This window comes from Pseudochaenichthys georgianus, chromosome 18 (genome assembly GCF_902827115.2).
Source record: "Pseudochaenichthys georgianus chromosome 18, fPseGeo1.2, whole genome shotgun sequence".
Taxonomy (NCBI): domain Eukaryota; kingdom Metazoa; phylum Chordata; class Actinopteri; order Perciformes; family Channichthyidae; genus Pseudochaenichthys; species Pseudochaenichthys georgianus.
Window position 1 is genome coordinate 17,030,042 of NC_047520.1, and position 17,268 is coordinate 17,047,309.

Consider the following 17,268-nt stretch of genomic DNA (forward strand, 5'->3'; position numbering starts at 1 on the left):
CCAGCCTTCTCTGTGATATGGGAGTATATGCACGTACCGCCGGGTTAGGCTTGATAAATTGGTTATGTAGGGGAGATGTGGCATGTAGACTGCATGTTTAAAATGGGCTGCCAGTTTGAAATGAATCACGCAACTACTGAACGCACCTGTGCAGACATGTGCACCACTACCTGTCAGCGGCAGGGAAACAACATTTGATTTGACCTCATTTATTTCCCCCTCAACGCGGACGGATTGGCTGAACTTTCACCCACTCTTCCCTGAACGGCCGTCATGAGATGTGTGTGAATGACAGAAATATCCCCACATAAAATCACACTAACACAATTGTTACATGGTCACACTGAATTATCTCAGGCTGTTGATTTGATTCTGTGAAAAGCTTGCATGTGTCACTGGGCTGAAGAAGAAGAAGAAGAAGAAGAAGAAGGCACAGAGAAGATGCAAGCACAAGCTGAGCTGCGCCATATTCAGAAATAAGCAATGATTCCTCATGTGCACTGACACACCCCTGCACTGTGCAAATGTATGGCACTCCTTAATCTTTAAATTAATCTACAGCACAGGACAGATGATGGTTGATGGTGACAGATAAGGCTAAAGAACAAACCGCTCTTCATTTCGCTTGCGTCACTCTTTTTTCTTTTCCCGCCACATCAGGTTTTGCTTTCTTCCAGAGTTTACCATGTTCCCCTTAATGGTGCATTTACATTAAAATATGCAACAATCAGAAATTGTAAAAACCACTCAGACCTGCAGCCGTCACAAGCTCAAAGCTTTTAAATCATTTGTTTATTTCTATCCGGAAGCAATTTAATGTATTTGTATTCCACAATTTGCCGTATTGACTCGTCTAACAAGCCTCGTGAGACTTAACTAGATGAAATATGTACGCTGTGTTATGGTCAATCACCATGGGGGACATTCACTGTCATTCTGTCTTTCTATACTCTCACTACGGCAGTGAATTCCTGACAATCTCTCAAGGAAAAAAGGAAAATGCACAGCGCTGTGCCAATTGACCACATTTCAAACGGGTGCAGATCATGCGTGGCAGAACGCGTCTGATCAAACAAGGAGGCCAGCAAAGAAAGCTGATGAACAAAAGGCCCGTCTCACTGCACGGGTCTCACATCACAATAAATAGTGTGCTAAAAGACAGCTCTCCAAATGAGCTCTGCCAGCAGCCCCCTTCGTGCAGTTTGCAGCGAGCTGAAAGACTTTCTGTGCTCAGCATGGCTGCACGAGGATAACAAATGTTCTGCAACACTGTACTGTTTCTCGAGGAGGTTTTCTTACAATGCTTCACAATTATTCTAATGGTTGCTCTTCAAACTGCTGTTTTGTGTCCAAAGATGTATGATTGTGATTGAATTCAATCAGGCATGCTTTATACTCTGTGTTAATATATTATTTTTGACTAATAAAACAATTAAAACACTATTGTGTGTATTGTTGATTAATGCAGTAGGAGTTCCTTTCAGGGTGTCGGATCAGGAAACTTTGCTCAGGTTAGTGTGTGAGATGCAGAGTGAAAGCTGAACATCTAGATGCAGATCAAATATGCATAATGGTGATAAGTCAAATTAAAAGTTTGTGTGCCGTTTTAACAATAACACACAACGAAGGCTGCATAATTTAGCATTGACGCTAAAATAGAGACCATCTTGTGTTGGGATCACAGCCGCCGTCTCACTAAATCAGGCCAAAGGGTGTAAAGTCTAAAGATCCAAAGCTAATGTTAGTTAGCTTACATTACCAATGGTTGGCGCAAGCTGTTACATATGTACTACAAACGTACGCCTGCTCATGCTTGATTACGGTCTGACTAATTGCAGAAAAGCTTGGGAATGCAAAGGGTCTGACAGAGGTGGCAGGCCCTGGCATGGAGCTCTGCAGTGGGAACCTCCTCCCTCTGAATTACTGCCCTTGTGGTCCAGGCTGCAGAGTTTACTGCTTTACTGCATTCACCTGCCGGCTCAGATGTAAATCAGCCTCCTGAAGGCCTCACAGCTACAATAAACCCAGCAGGGCTCATCTGTTGAAGCTGCATTAAAGCCTTAATATCACAGAAGCAACACCGTGAGGGAAAGAGCAACTGACCAACTGCACATCAGCAACTCTTATTTATAGTCCGGTAAATGTATGCAGCTGGTATACGTTGAAATTATTATTTTACTGACCTTTACCCAGTTAGCTATCATTCATTCACTGCTAACTGCTTTGTATGGCTCTATTACAGTGATTTCACCTAATGCTCATTTGCCTCTTGTTATACCACTGGTGCAGTTAAAGTGAGAAGAGAATAAGGTAAAAACCATTATAGGTTTGGGTTCCAAGACTTTTGTGCATACTTCCTGTAGGAATTATAGGTCTTAACCTTTACTATCAGTATTTTATCCTCATTAAATGCCCTGCACAGTCATGCTTGTGTTTTCACTTGTTCAGTCTGATTAGACCTCGGCTATGCTGAAGCAATGCACAGTTATGTTGGGAATTGTGTTGGGGAATTGCATGATGTCACCAGTCTGTGTTTAGGGTTATGTTGGTAGGTATGTGAGCGCAAAGGTGGTTGTACATGTATTTGTTCACATATTTTTAAAGTTAAGGGGATTCCAAGAACTTTGGTTTGGTGTTATTATTTATTATTTTTCATTACACTAATGCGGTGGTTCCCAAACTTTTTGTGCCCAAGGCACACCAAAGGACAAGTAAAAATCTCAAGGCACACCTATTGTGCAAAATAGCCCTTATAACACGTGTTATCACTCATATCATGTAAAATATCTGTAAATGTGCATAATTATTTACTAATGCCAAATAAAATGTGACAAAGACAACTATATTACTCATGAAATATTTATTAATGAAGTATTTCAGAAATTAATTTGAAACGTTATCAAATTAGGCTTCATCAAAGCAGCAACACACTCATTTAAACCAGACAGGTCACAACATTAAAAACGAGACAAAGGAAATTCAGCACAGAGAACTGTCAATGCAAGGAAGCTGCATTGTCCATGGTCCTGAACTACAAATTATAAATGTAACATTTCAGCAGAGATGGGGTCGTTACTAAAAAAAAGTAATATATTACATATTACTTTTTAAAAAAAAGTAATATATTACACTACTTCGTTACTCTCTACATAAAGTAACTCGTTACTTTACTCGTTACTTTACTCGCAGGGCCGGCCCGCCCCTCCCTGCAGGCAGATCACGCAGACTGCTAAAGTTTCAAATGTTCTCTTTAGTTCAGTTTCCATTGTCGCATAAGACTGATCCAGATCCTGAATGTTTTCCTATCTGACCATGGCTGTCCTCTGTCTCCTGCTATCTGACCGTGGCTGTTCTCTGTCTCCTGCTATCTGTATATTTTGCGCAGTCTATCTCTGCTCACTCTGTTGCGTCGGCGTGTTCTCCTGCGTGTTGGCCATGTGTTGCACTGGAACCAGACACCGCAAAGACTTCAGCCGAGCACGTACGAACTGCGCATGCGTGAGTGGCAATAACTCTCCTTACCAGCAGTCGGCGGTAGTGTGTATTCGTCATTCAAAACAGGCAACAACCGGAAGACAGAGAAGAAGAACAGACTGTGATATAAACAAAGAACAAATAGCGTGTGCGGTAGCTCCACCTGTGTTCCACATGTGTTTTTTGCAGGTGCTTGTTGAGGTCTGACGTGGTGTTTACAGCAGTGGATAACAGCTTCTGGCCTGGACACAGTTTGCACCTCACCGTCACATTCCTGTTAAAATAATGGGCATACCTCCACCCCTCGAGAGTTATCGCTGACTCAGCCATGTTTATGCAGCACTGCACGTGGAGATGTGGACGCGCAAGTCGCGCAGATTACGTACATATAAACCTACAAAGTACTGATATAGTAAATTAAAAAATAATAATTTTTGTGTAGTTGTATATTGCAATAATAATGTATGGTTGTCACAAAATCCCACGGCACAACCGGACTTGACTCACGGCACACCAGTGTGCCGCAGCATACCGTTTGGGAACCACTGCACTAATGTATAATGTGTCATTTTGTGTATTTCTTTTGTTGACCACACACCTTTCCCTCCAAGTTCGACTGTTATTTCACTCATTTTAGTTTTAAGACTCATTCCTGCAGCACTTTATGAAAACTCAAAGAAAATGTGAAGTTGTTTATTACTCAAACCCACACACCCTAAAGTGACTTATAACGTTCCCGTGGTGATAAGAAAGTAGCCTGGTGTTCATCTGTATTATGTACACTTGTTGCTGGGAATCCCACAATGCATTGCACATTAGATGCCATTTTCCGGCCAGCAGCAGGCTGGTGAAAGTGCAACATCGCAGCTAATAATTTAAACGTCCAAAACATCAATGTACAACTATAACAGGAAAAAGTGAACCGTGGAGAGATTTCAGATCAAAATGGACACTTTAGTTTACATTGGAAGCCATTGAGCTAATTGCAGGTGGAGGAGCATGCGAAGTTAATTAGCTTCATGTGTCAACCAGGTAGCAACAACAACACTGTTCCTTTTAACGCCCTGTCATCTACCCATGTAGTGACTTTACCGTGAAGTGAAAGTTATCATGTTGGGGACCCTATATACGTTCCGCGGACCTTACTTTGGGAAACTAACACTCAGTTTTTTGGGAGAAGACGCCGCCCACGTGACCAGGAGCATCTCCAGCACACCGCCGCTGCTCCGTGACAGCTGCACGGCGGGGCGGAGGAGAAGAGGAGCCGGGAACAGAGACTAGACACTCGGCGAGGGAAGACCGTTAAGAGAGTCCGTCTGCAGAACCAGAAGTCCGCACAGTCCCCCGACACAGAGCCGCTGGCACGCACACCATGGACGGGTATGCCCGGAGCGAAGACGAGCTGTTCTCCTCCTGCCTGCTGAACCTCACCTGGGAGAATTGCTACGAGCAGGTAGGACACGACTCTCTCAAACATACCGACACGTCCTCATCACTTTTTGAAACGGCTGATTCTGTCCCTATTACTTTTTCAAAAGTATGTAAAATATTCTGTTTCAGAAAGGTTTATTTGCACTATAAGAAAACATAACATGCAATGTGAATATAGAGCAAATGAATGTGCAATGTCATCCACTAAATAATGAATTCCCCATAGCTTTGTCATTATGAATTTACCAAAATGTAGCCGACCAAAAAACCATGCAGTAACTTTAAATACCTCTTTAAATAGTCTCTTGTTTTTCCCCCAAATCTTGGTAATTATCTAATCTGAACTCAAACTGATCTCCCCCATTACATAACCTAAAAGTGTATTTGTTAAAGACCTTCTGATGCCCTTGTAACAACTGATGCTGACTAATGTTTTTAATGTGCATGCTTTAATAGAAAGTTGTAAAGGATATCCCAGGTGTGACACTGAGGTTGCAACTTCACAAAACGTTATCATTTCCCTTTCCTTCAGTTCCCTCCATCTCCTGTATTTTAGCAGCAGGTGTGTCACACCTTTGCTGCTTGACATTACATCTCCAATGAAATGGAAAAAGTAGCCGACTGCGCGCCCCCATGTCTCCAGACTTCTTTTCTGAAAGGTTGCCTCGCACAACTTCCACATTTCTCTTTAAACATCCTGCCCTTGAAATCAATAATGAATTAACCTAGTAGACAAAATAAATCTTATGCCAGGAATTCTATAAATAAATTAGAAGTAAACACGAACTTTGCATCCCTTTTGAAAAACCTGCAGTATTGTGTGTTATCATCAGACTCTCATTTCTCTGTCCTGAGACCCGTGGGTTGCCAGGTAGGTGTTGAAATCAGGTAATGCAAACTGTGCTTGTTGAGGAGAATAGAGTAGGAGCTGAGCACTTTGATCCTGCAGTGTTGGGCCTGTTCTCACCGCAGCAGTGGTGTCTGCTCGGAGATAATTACCTAATTCCTCCCTCTTCCCTCAAGCAAAATCAGTTCTGCCTTTAAAATACACTTATCGCGCTGTATGAAATCCCTCTTAATTCTCACATTCTAATTTGTGTGAGGCTAAAGTCATCTGCCACAAGAATGCCAATGAAATCGTGCTCTGAATGCTAAGAGGGCTCCCAGCTATTTAGCAATTTCTGCACAGTGATTGATGCCAAAATATTTGTACAGTGATTTCTATGGTAATTTACTTGAATGCCACCATGAGAGCTGTGGATATATATACAGGAGGATGTTTATTCTTCTGTTATCAGTACTCAGGTTGCAACACAGCGGAGGAAGAATTTTACAACAACAAATCTCCCGTGGTTTAGTGGGCCAGCGTTTTTTGAATTACAAGCAATCACAAATTAAAGCGGATTAGGTTCTCAAAGCCCGAGCACGCGATTGGCTGCGCTGAGTCATATTGTGACAGTCATTTAGGCACGGCGAAACAAAAGACTCCCAAACATGATTCAGAAGTCATTGTGGACGGCGTTTAACTGTGCAACAATTAAGCCAAGGCCGTTTCTACTGCACGATGAATTGGCACAGCAAACGGCAGCGGCACATTACTCAAAATGATTAAATACATGTTGACTGAGTTAGCCTGACCCCCACCCACCCTGACGACTGAAATATAACATTCCAAAAGTTGACATGGTTCTTTAATGTGACGTTTAAGCCTTAATTTAAATGAGGTGCTGAAAAAACGAGTCAAAATGGCCAATAATTGTACAAATGAATCTGTTATGTCAACTATCAAGCAAACGGTGATACTTGACATCTCTGAGTTCACCGTGAGTTCACGAATCACTTTCTGTTGATTGGATAACACAACCAACCCTAACCCAACGTTAATTCAGTCCACTTTGCTTTTGTTGGACTATAAATTCCAAATATTTCTGTAAAAAGGAATAGAAAACATCACTTGAGAAGCTATTCAGAGAAGCTAACGGCTACTTCACACCAACACTGCAAAGAATCGGTTGCTGCAGACGGCCCTTCGTTCGTGTCGGAAGCAGCTCTTCCTAAAAAGCTTGCCCCTTTATTCAGGTTGCTACGAAGCACTGTGAAGCCTTCAGAAAGCAGGTCATCTGCTCAGCTCGGCCAGCGTGTTGTTGCCATGCACACATCCTCTCTCGCCCTCGCCGAGTCCTACGGCGGGAGTGTAAATAAATAAATAAGGAAGTAAAGGGAAATGTTGACACAGCCTGTCCTTGTGGCCAGATTATCCACTCATGCTTGAGCGCTGGATAAAGCCTCTGCATTATTCAGACTAAGACACAGAGACGGGGGGAAACTGTGGAAAAGCTGGGTCTTGCCTCAGGTGTGTGTGTGTGTGTGTGTTGGGGTGAGCGCCTCTACTTTGAGCACATAGTTGAAATGGGAACATGCTTGTTTGGGTAATTATCAAATGAACTCATTGCCTCTCACTTTACTCCATCTCTTCTCTCTCTCTCTCACACACACACACACACACACACACACACACACACACACACACACACACACACACACACACACACACACACACACACACACACACACACACACACACACACACACACACACACACACACACACACACACACACACACACACACACACACCACACACACACACACACACACACACACACACACACACACACACACACACACACACACACACACACACACACACACACTTCCTGAGTGCCGCTGTCCGTGGTGCTGAACGTCTCATCACACATTTTGTGCATGCCTTTCTAAGAATTCAAGGCTCCAATCCCCCGCTCTTCAGAAGCAATGTATTCAGTTTGTCTGGACAAAAAGTGCGCCGGCAGTCGGCAGTCCTGCTGAAAAGGCTGAAGCCGATCATTCAAGACGTTTAAAAAAAAAAAAAGCTGCAGGTAACGCAGCGTGCTCTCAGAAGCAGTGAGGTCTATTGCACTATTTTGATGTGTGTGCTTCTGCCTGCAGCGTGTTTCATCACACCCAGGCTCGGGTTACGTGGCTACTCACTCAGTGGCTCGGTTAAATGAAAGCTCCTTTTGAGTGCGCTCTTATGTACAGTATTTGATCCACGCGAGTCACTTCTTCTCCAGGGTAATGAGTCGGGAGTGGGGTGGGTTTAGTGAGGCCACACTTTGCTGCAAGTAAGGAATACAAGATTCAAATGTGGGAGTTCTGTGTGACTTTTTGTCTTTAGAAAAGAGAGGTAGACTCTGTTGTTTGAGTTTAGTGGGATCCATGATGATTGACAGGAAATCAAAGTGAGATTTACCGTTAATTTGAGTCTGCTATATAGTGTGTCACCAAGTGCTAAGTGGCGCAGGTATAAGATGAGTATCGTTTTTACTTTGGTGATTTTCAAACAAGCTGTACCTGTATCAACTGAACACACAGCGATTATCAACTAACGATAGTGAGTGTCATTAACTCTCACATAAGTGGCACACTTTGTTTTCAACATAAGGACTTATCACACACGGCAGATCCAGAATAAACATCTACTGGTACTGCTGAAGACTATGTAACACCACCTGGACTCGTGATGCTAGGCAGGGTCGATCATATATGAAAAGTATTCTGTGGCTGCGTTGCTCTAATCCAGCCTCACGCGTTCAGAAACATTGAAGTGTACCGCTGGGCTGCACCATTTTGGGCAAAAATGTAATTGGGATTTTTCTGACAGATATTGCGATTCGATGTGCGATTTAGATTTTAAGCGACCCAACGTAAGTTTATTGTAAAATGCGGCCATATCTCCGGTTAGGAAGGTCGCATCAACGTGCTCCCGTCTCTAGCACTCCCGCCGCTACGAGTGAAAGAACTAAACTTACATGAAACTTCCGTTGGGTTGCTTTAAAGTCAAGCTTCAGTTTAAGACTCACCCTGTAATAGAAACATGTGATGGAGCATTACTAACCTGACCCAGATGCTTTGTTTCACCAAAGCATCTGAAGCTCCATTGGAAGCCATGTGGAAAGGGCAGGCACTTTCAAAAGCACTTGGCAGGTGATTGGATCAATCTGTCTATCACCTTCTATCATGGGCCACTTCTGATTGGTTAACAATGGCTGGTACATGTGGAGCGCAGCACTTCTGATCGGTGTGGATGACTGACACAAGAGAACAACAAAATGTTGCTTTGCGGTTTAATAATCGCATCATTTCAAATCTCGATTTAAAACCGATGAATCGTTCAGCCCTAAGCTGTAAAATGGGAAAGTTTGTGACACTCAAACTATATCACCTCAGCAGTTGAGGGGCACTATTCTTCATATTACATTATTTATACATTCATGCGGGGTGAGCGTGCCCTTAATCTGTGCGGCCTGAAGGTATTTAGACAAATAAAGCAGTGATGGAGTGTGTATCAACAGAGTGTGTCTTAGGGCAGCAGAGATTATAGCAGGAGGTTGACTAGCCATATTTAATCCTCAGAAACTCTCATGATTTCAGACCATGATCTTCTTCTGTTTGTGTTTAGTCAACAAGTGTGTGTCTGCTGAGCACCTTGTGCGTGCCTGTCTGCAGTTGAATGTGTTGTTCCTCTCCAACATATTGCCCAGATATGGATGGGTAATTATCTAATCAGGACTTTGTGACGCTGACCTGCTAACCGGCTGCCAGTGTCTGCTACCGGATGTTCACACACTTTAAAGTGATCATCGAGCTGCATCTGGCAGGCTTACATGATCTTAATAATACATGGACACATATATAAAAAATGTAACAGCAACGATATAGCAACATGGCGCTTGGTGCGTTATTTATCTACTGCCGAAGTGTGATGCTATCCATATTAATATCTGTTCTCTTCATGCTCATTCAAGCTGAAAGGAGAGGATTGTTCATACACACACACCTTTTTACATTCTCAAGCGAGATGTGATCCACCAGAGGGAGTACCAAGCTTTGATTCCCTCTGGAACAATAACATAAGCCATGTTATGGGTTGATCTAATGTGAGGGTTTCAGCAGGAGAAGCTTTTCTACCCCACCACTGCAGCCAGGTACAACACATATCTTTGCTGAGGGAGATAGCCTTTTAAATATCTGTCATCTTCATCTTGTAAAGTCCCAGGGAGGCGCTTGTTTCCCAGATAAATTAATAAAATCACAATATTAGTTTACAGAGATATTCATCTTTGTTTCCCCGCACCGTGCTGTCTGAATCCACATCACAGCAGCCACTCCGCACTCGGCTCTGTGATGATGTGTGGGGAAACGTCTTGACAATCTGTTGATACCTCGCAACATCTGAGATGAAAGGAAATGCGGCTCAGACGGTGAGAAGTCCTTGCCTTCTCACCGGGAGGTAAAAGTACTCTCACAAACACTGAATTGTACGTCTGAAGTGTTATCAATTCCACCTGAAACGGGGCCCCGGTGGCAGGGCTGAGCCCCGGCGCTTTTGATGGCGCCAGCCGTGCCTGTAAACACGTATTTTCCCATCTCTCTCTCTCTCCCCCTCCCCCCCCTCCCCCACCAAGGTGTCTGGAGGGGGAGGTTCCTTTGATTATCTCCGCTGTGGATTAATTGCTTTTCTTAACCTCTGCACAGACGTGCTCCGACATCGCCTCGGAGCCCGCCGCACGCGCTCAGATGGACCCCTGCCAGGAGCAAAACAAACCACACCATGCTTTTATCTCCCCACCTTCTCTCAATTACTGACCTTCATCCTTTCATTTCGCCTTGGATGTTATCGTGGGCATTATCAGTGTATTTACTTTGTTTGTTTTGCTAGTTACTTGGCGCACTGCAGCATTCTGGGCTCGATTTTTAAGCACGTGCGAGAGGTGGGAAGAGTCGCGTCAGTAGATGAGCGCGTGTTGCCGGGTAAAGTGTCAGCGGGTCATGTGTCAAGTGAGGTGAGGGGGGGGTCAGTTTTTATGCAGGAATATTACGCTGCCTTTTTTTGGAACTGTCCTCATTATATGATTAAATAGATGTTGGCCTTGAGTTGTGCCGGACAAGCAGTTTCAGATCGCTTCCATCTCATCTCTGACACGCATGTGCCTCACGTCTCTGGAGAAGTCCCGCCTCCTTCAGCCCTGGGCCTTTTTCTTCTTTAGGACGTCCTGAAAGCACAGCCAGGGCGCTGCGCTGCATGCACTGCATGCACTGCATCTGGTCTACTTCACTGTGTGGACAGCTCTTAATGTTCTCAGGAGTTTGATTACCAGAGGAGTTTAAATATGTGTTGGTTCTGATTCAAAATGTAGACACGAAGAAGTTTCTTTCACAGCCTCGAGTTGTTGGCAGAAAAGGGTCGAAATATAACCTTTCTAGTCTTATAATCCATCACTCAGACATTTTGGTCTTGGTTTCTCTCCAGTTCATCTTTTCTTTGTGTTAATAAGTGAATCCAGACCAACTTCTCCAATAACTTCAGTTTTGCATGACTGTTTATGACATTGCTGTAAGTGGCTTTAGGGAGTTTTACTTCCAAGTGTAGCCTAATTGGTTCAGGTGTTTGAAACAGAGAGCACTGTGGGGCTGCAGACTCACAGAGATGAGAGCACACACGCACACGCACACGCACACTGATACAGAATCTGCATGTGAGACATAAACAGACGCATAATGTGCACACTGACTCACTCACTCACTCACTAACAGGCCGACTCCCCGGACTGTGTGGCGCTGGTGGTGTTTCTGATTCTCGCCATCAGCAGAAAGCCGGGATGAGCGGAGCTAATTGAGCTGGGAGGCCCGGCGGGGGGGCAACGGGGCCCCTTCGCGCTCCGGCTCGTCACTTCCTTTCTTTATCCGTCCACCACTGTGTCTGTAGTCCCACATCTCCAAACACTCTGTGCGGCACAATAGGAAAAAGAACTTTAAAGCACCATTCACTCATGTCAGATGCATCTCGATCAATCTTACATAGGATTTAAAAACAGAATCCATAGTTCATATAGTTAAATATAGCCATGCTAGTGTGTATTGATTTTTGAAGCCTATACTGTAGCACTGTTTTCTGATTGCTTAGCCCGTGTTGCTAATTGGGGGCGGATACGGTTTGGTTAGCATTGCAAGATAGGGCATTTATGCTGCATTGATGTTGTGTTAGAAAACTCTGAAACTATGGTTACGGACACGGAAAAGTCCTGTTGATTCCTCCTTCAAATTGGAAGCTCAAAAACAATATCAATGTGTTGTTTAAATGCTATGAGCAATACAATACAAAACATCTTCTTCGTAGAAACTGTGTTGTATTTTATAAGCATTTTCCACATTCACTGTAAACACACCAAAGTCTGAAGAATGTCTGTGCCGGGTGAGTTTCTGTATTGGATAACCCTCAATACAATAAATAAAGCCTAAGCCCCCGCTCACAGGCAATTGTTTTCCGTGTAACACCTTAACAGAATTACGGCGAAATGGACAAACTGCATTGTCTGTATCACAGCAAACTAGCAGGCAACAAAAGCACCTGTTCTATTTGGGGGTATTAAGATGTTACATGCCACTGGATGGGCCCTGGGGGGCCGGTCGTAAAAGCCACAGCAAGCTGTTCAGACGGAGCCTCAGAGTTGTTTCCATCTTTTAGCTGCACTCGGGGACTGATTATGGTCAGGCTAACGGCCTTTACCTGGAAAGTCACTTTCACTTTCTCGTCCGCCATTTGTTAGTATGGCTAATGTCTCATTAAGCCTCACATCGGGGAAATGATGTGCTCTTTGGGTGAAGGTTAGGCTCTCAGCTTATCATGAGACAGAAGAGAGAGTGATTATCACAGCACAGCCTGTGTCTCTCACAACATCCTCTCTGTGTTACTGCTGCTTCATTACCCCTCTTCTATTAGCCCTCACTCCCCCTCCCCCAAATAAAAGTTAAAACATTTGGGCTAAATGATGAATGCTTGATCACTTTTGCCTGGTGTTCTATTGGAAGCAGTGGACGGAAAGGAGGTGGGGGGTAGATTTTACATTATCAAGGAGATAATTACAAAGCAATCATAAGCTGTTTCCTGTAAAGTGGTAAACAAGCCAACGGCTTGTGCGCTTTTCTCAAGAATAATTAAAAGCCGCTTTGCATTCAATGCATCAGTGTCCTTCCTCCACTCAGCGGCCACAATAAAGCCGGCTGAGTCTTTGCACAGGGGAGGAGTCCTTCACTCTGAAGTGATTTGGCATTTTCTGAACCTTTTCAGTCTCTTATCTTCTCACAGATGGAGAAGACATTTTCATACTGACATAACAATTCTGAGCAGTGAAGGTTTCCAAATACAGATGAATACTTCTTGTCTTTAATTCCTGAGTACCAAGTGCATTCATTGATTGGTCTGGACTAGTGAGTGGCGACTCGCCGGGCGGAGGTCTAGTGATATTAGATGAGAAGCCTCTCCATTTGGCGGAATTCTGCACCGTAACAATTGCAATCCACATTTCCCCCCAAGTAACACTAAAAAGGACAAAGCACACATGTTGGCCAGGACTCAACAGTAAAGCATCGTACAAATGAGCGTGGCAAAAGACCATGTTGGAAGCACAACTGAACACAATATGACTTCTTGTCCTGATCTGCCCGTTAAACCCCTTTCATTTCATTTCAAACCTTTATTTATACAGATAAATCCCATTGAGATCATTGATCTCCTTTTCAAGGGAGTCCTGCTCAAGTAGTTCCTTTGACACAGTCTATAGGTCTAAGGAGGGAAAACGACATTTCTTTGCACACTTCCTTTCCCAGGTTAAGATGCCTGCGGGCTGTGTCACATCAGCGGCTGACATGTAGTCGTTACTCCACTTCTAACAACACCAGAATCAGTCAATTATCCATGTAATCGATCAACATAACCCCACTGCCGCTCATTTAAAAGAGCCAATCAATCTGCATGGGCCTTCTCTCTCTTTTCCCGCCATGGTACAAGCGTCGGTGTGTGCGTGCATGTGTTAGACTCCGCGGGTCGGCCCATGATGGATCTACTCGAGTGACAGCCCGTCTTCTGATTTATGGTTGTTTATCGCCGCAGTAGGACTGGAGCTGACCCCTCATCTAGGTCGCCACTTCCCGTGATGCCTGTAAAGCTGCACGTTTAGTTGCATGATTGCCTCGCTGGCCGAGATGTCATATGGAGAAAAGTTCATGTAGAAAGGATGCTTGTGAGCACCTGCACTTTAAATAGTTCCACTCCTGAGCTCATGTTTTGGTATGAGCACTCACCTTGGTGACTTCATTACTAAATGAAGCGCCCCCCACAGTGCTCCATGATAAATGCTGTCGAGGCAGTCTGTGAAGTGGGAGGGTGGTGGTGGGTGGGGGGTAGTGGGACGCCGTGTCCTCCCTACCTGATGACATGCAAGGTTTATCAAGTTGAGCAGAGACATGGTCACCTTACCCCGGGCCTCGTTGTGACAGCCACCAAGTCACTGGAGAGCAGCATTGGAAATCAATAAGCCCCGGCTCTTTAATTGTTAGGGGGAAAAAAGAAGCTGTTTACAGCATCACATCATCAGTCAGGACAACATGACTTTCATTTATTTTTGCCTTTTCCTCTCTTCCTGCTTCCTCCCTTCCCTAACACCTCTCCTCCGTTGGATTGACTGGATTTAATTTGAGGGTCCTTGTTTCAAATGTATACAGAAAGCTTGGCGAGTTGGCTTCACTACGTACGTTGTTTGTGGGACTTTGATTACATGTTTACCTTGTTGTGAGCTCCTATACTGTGTCTCGTACTGACGGAGGACACACACTCACTTATGTCCTCTGTTGACTTCAAGATGCAACTGAGGTGAAGTGATTTCCATCGCAGAGCAGTGTCTTCTTAATTCATGTTCCCAACCTTTTATTGGATCGTTGCTTTTTTATATTTTCTGTCTGATGTCTTACCCTAACTCCTAACCCTAACTCCTAACCCTAACTCCTAACCCTAAGCCTAAGTTACACATTGTTGAGAGTGCTGCTGTCCCTCATGATGGGTCTGATAAGATTCACACATTTACCAAACTAAAGAGTAATCTGAAAACAAAAAGACATTCTAAATGACTCGCATCAATTCCAAAAGCACTTGTAGAAGAACTCAATGGTGTATACAGTATGTAGTATCAAATAAATAATTGTATAAATAAATCATGCTCAAAGCTACCTTGTGCAATACAACGTATTTAATTAAAGATAAATCGTTAAATCTTTCAAACTAACCAATAAGTCAAAGGTGTTATTAGTCACGGTTCAAAGCTGATTTTTGTGGTTGCCTTTGCTTTGGAGAATCCCAAATCCCATAGTTGCTGCTTCCACCCTCATTACATGTGTGTCTCCAAAGCGTCTCGTGTTAGGGGGGCACAGACTCTGATGAGGCCTCTCTGGATAATTAGGCTGCGGGGCCACAGTTGGTCGTTTGCAGCGTTTAATGGAGGGCCGACGGCGCAGCTGCCCTTCGTCCGTCATTCATCTGGTTTGTGCCCTTTATGCCACGATTTGTGCCATAAAATATATAAATAGCCAAAGCTAGCATAGCATGTATCGCTCTCATTAAAGTGACAGAGAATGTGGTGCATGCTGCATATTCATGTGAGCAGCAAAGGCAGTGTTTTAATTATAAGGAATAGAGAGAAGGCTTTTGTCCGAGCAGAAGGAATTCCTGGTGTTTCTTCGAGAGACGACCTTATTATGACGATGTTGTGGTACTTCTTTAAAATGCTAAGAGGCTGATCGCTGCTAATTTCCCTCTGTCCTCCCTTCTTCTTTTCCTCTCCGGCTATTCAGGGCAACAGGCTGCTTAATTATTTATACCTCTCCGTTACGGTAGGAAAGTTGGGAGGACAGTAACATGCATACAACAGAAGGAATCTAATATCCCCCCCCTGAGTGTTTAGTTTAGACTTTAACTCCAAATCCTTCACAATGGTAGCATTTCGATCCTGAACAGATGGCTTATTTAGTGTTCTACCTGATGCACCAACAGGAACATACTGTAATAATAATATCATAAAGAAAGCTACAGTGTATGCTCACACACTCGCTCACTCAAGCCCCAGGCACCAGAGCATCATCCAGTGTTCATTAGGCAGGAGAGAGTTGTGTCGGCCCACTCTGCCCTCTTGTGAGCGTAGAAATTGTTAAATATGTTTATACTTTCTTGTCTGCTGGATTCTACTTGGATTTCATTTCTTTCCGTCCTCTCCAGGCTGCCTTTTTACATTCCACCTGCGTGTAACTTTGCCATGTTTGCTCACTTGCTGCACACACATGCACGAATGAATTGGCCATAGACAGTTATTGGTCTTCGTGTTGTGAAACCCCTCCCCTTGGACCCACTCTGGATGTTTATTTCCATCATTGTGTCTGAGCCGAGCCTCCCTTTTTTTCTTTTTTCTGCAGTCCTCCCGAGGGAGAGTGGATAGCACAAGTGAGCGGATCACTTCTGATTAGTGGTGGTTCTTTAAAAAGACGCCTGTGGTGTTTCTCTGCAGAACAAACAGTGGTGTGGCCTCCCCAGGGAAGACCGGCGTATCCCGAGCACAGCACAGCCCCCGAGAGAAGCTGCTTGATCTCCCAAGTGCTGTTAACTTTGGGCTTTAAACTGTGTGCTTTTTCCCGACGCCTTGTTTTTCACATCACAGGAACATGATATCGCACAGGAGCTGATTTAAAAACAAAAAAAACTTGTTTAGATTTCCCTTCATCTCGTCTTGAGGATGGCTTTTTTTTTTTAACAGCCTCACAACATACACTCACTGTCATTCAATTATCATTGCAAACTGTAAAGTGTTTGATAAGCATAGTTGTGTGCAGCCAATGCTCGTTTTGCACAAATTCTGGCAAAACACAGTTTGGAAGACATTTGAAACATATGGCATTCAGTGTGAGAAGAGACAGAGTGTAGGTAAATAGCGGGGGGTTTGTGGGGGGGGGGGGGCAGCAGAAGCAGGCAACTGATTTGTCTCCGATCTGTCGGGAGGATTTACGGCACAAGTGTGTTGAGCCATCCATCAATTGTGGCGCACTCCAAGGACAACTTTGTCTCTTTATGCAATTTGAAAGGCTGTCCAGTCAAATTGATTCCTAACCAGGAGCCGTCCAGAGCACCCCCCCCCCCCCAACACCTGAACAGAACGCCCCCACTCTATTTTTTTTCCGTAAAGCAGACAATAAATGATGGGAGTCTTAACTGTCAAAGGCCAAAATCCAGCCACAGAACAAAGTGAAAAAGTAGATTAGAAGTGATTCAGACAGAGATTGATTAAATGGAAGCACGGAGGATTGATCCTGCCGAGTCCCTGTGTCAGTTATGATTGTTTTACTCTCAGCTCTTCATGGATTATATCTCCACACCAAAAGCTAATTATTTACAATTTATTTCACAACCAAACACGGACAGCCCAGATGTGGTCCAAGCATTGAT

The 17,268-nt window shown here is 44.0% G+C and overlaps 1 protein-coding gene across 2 annotated transcripts in view; it reads left to right on the forward strand.

Moving 5' to 3' along the window:
- The first annotated feature begins 4,720 nt into the window (after positions 1-4,720).
- ppargc1a (peroxisome proliferator-activated receptor gamma, coactivator 1 alpha) overlaps positions 4,721-17,268 on the forward strand; it is a 266,607-nt gene continuing 254,059 nt past the window's right edge. Inside the window, exon 1 of one of the 2 annotated variants that reach the window (XM_071206507.1) lies at positions 4,721-4,927. In XM_071206507.1, coding sequence (XP_071062608.1) covers positions 4,847-4,927 — 81 coding nt within the window. In that variant the 5' untranslated portion in view covers positions 4,721-4,846. The remainder of the gene's footprint in view (positions 4,928-17,268) is intronic. The other variant, XM_071206508.1, reaches the window with a different exon arrangement.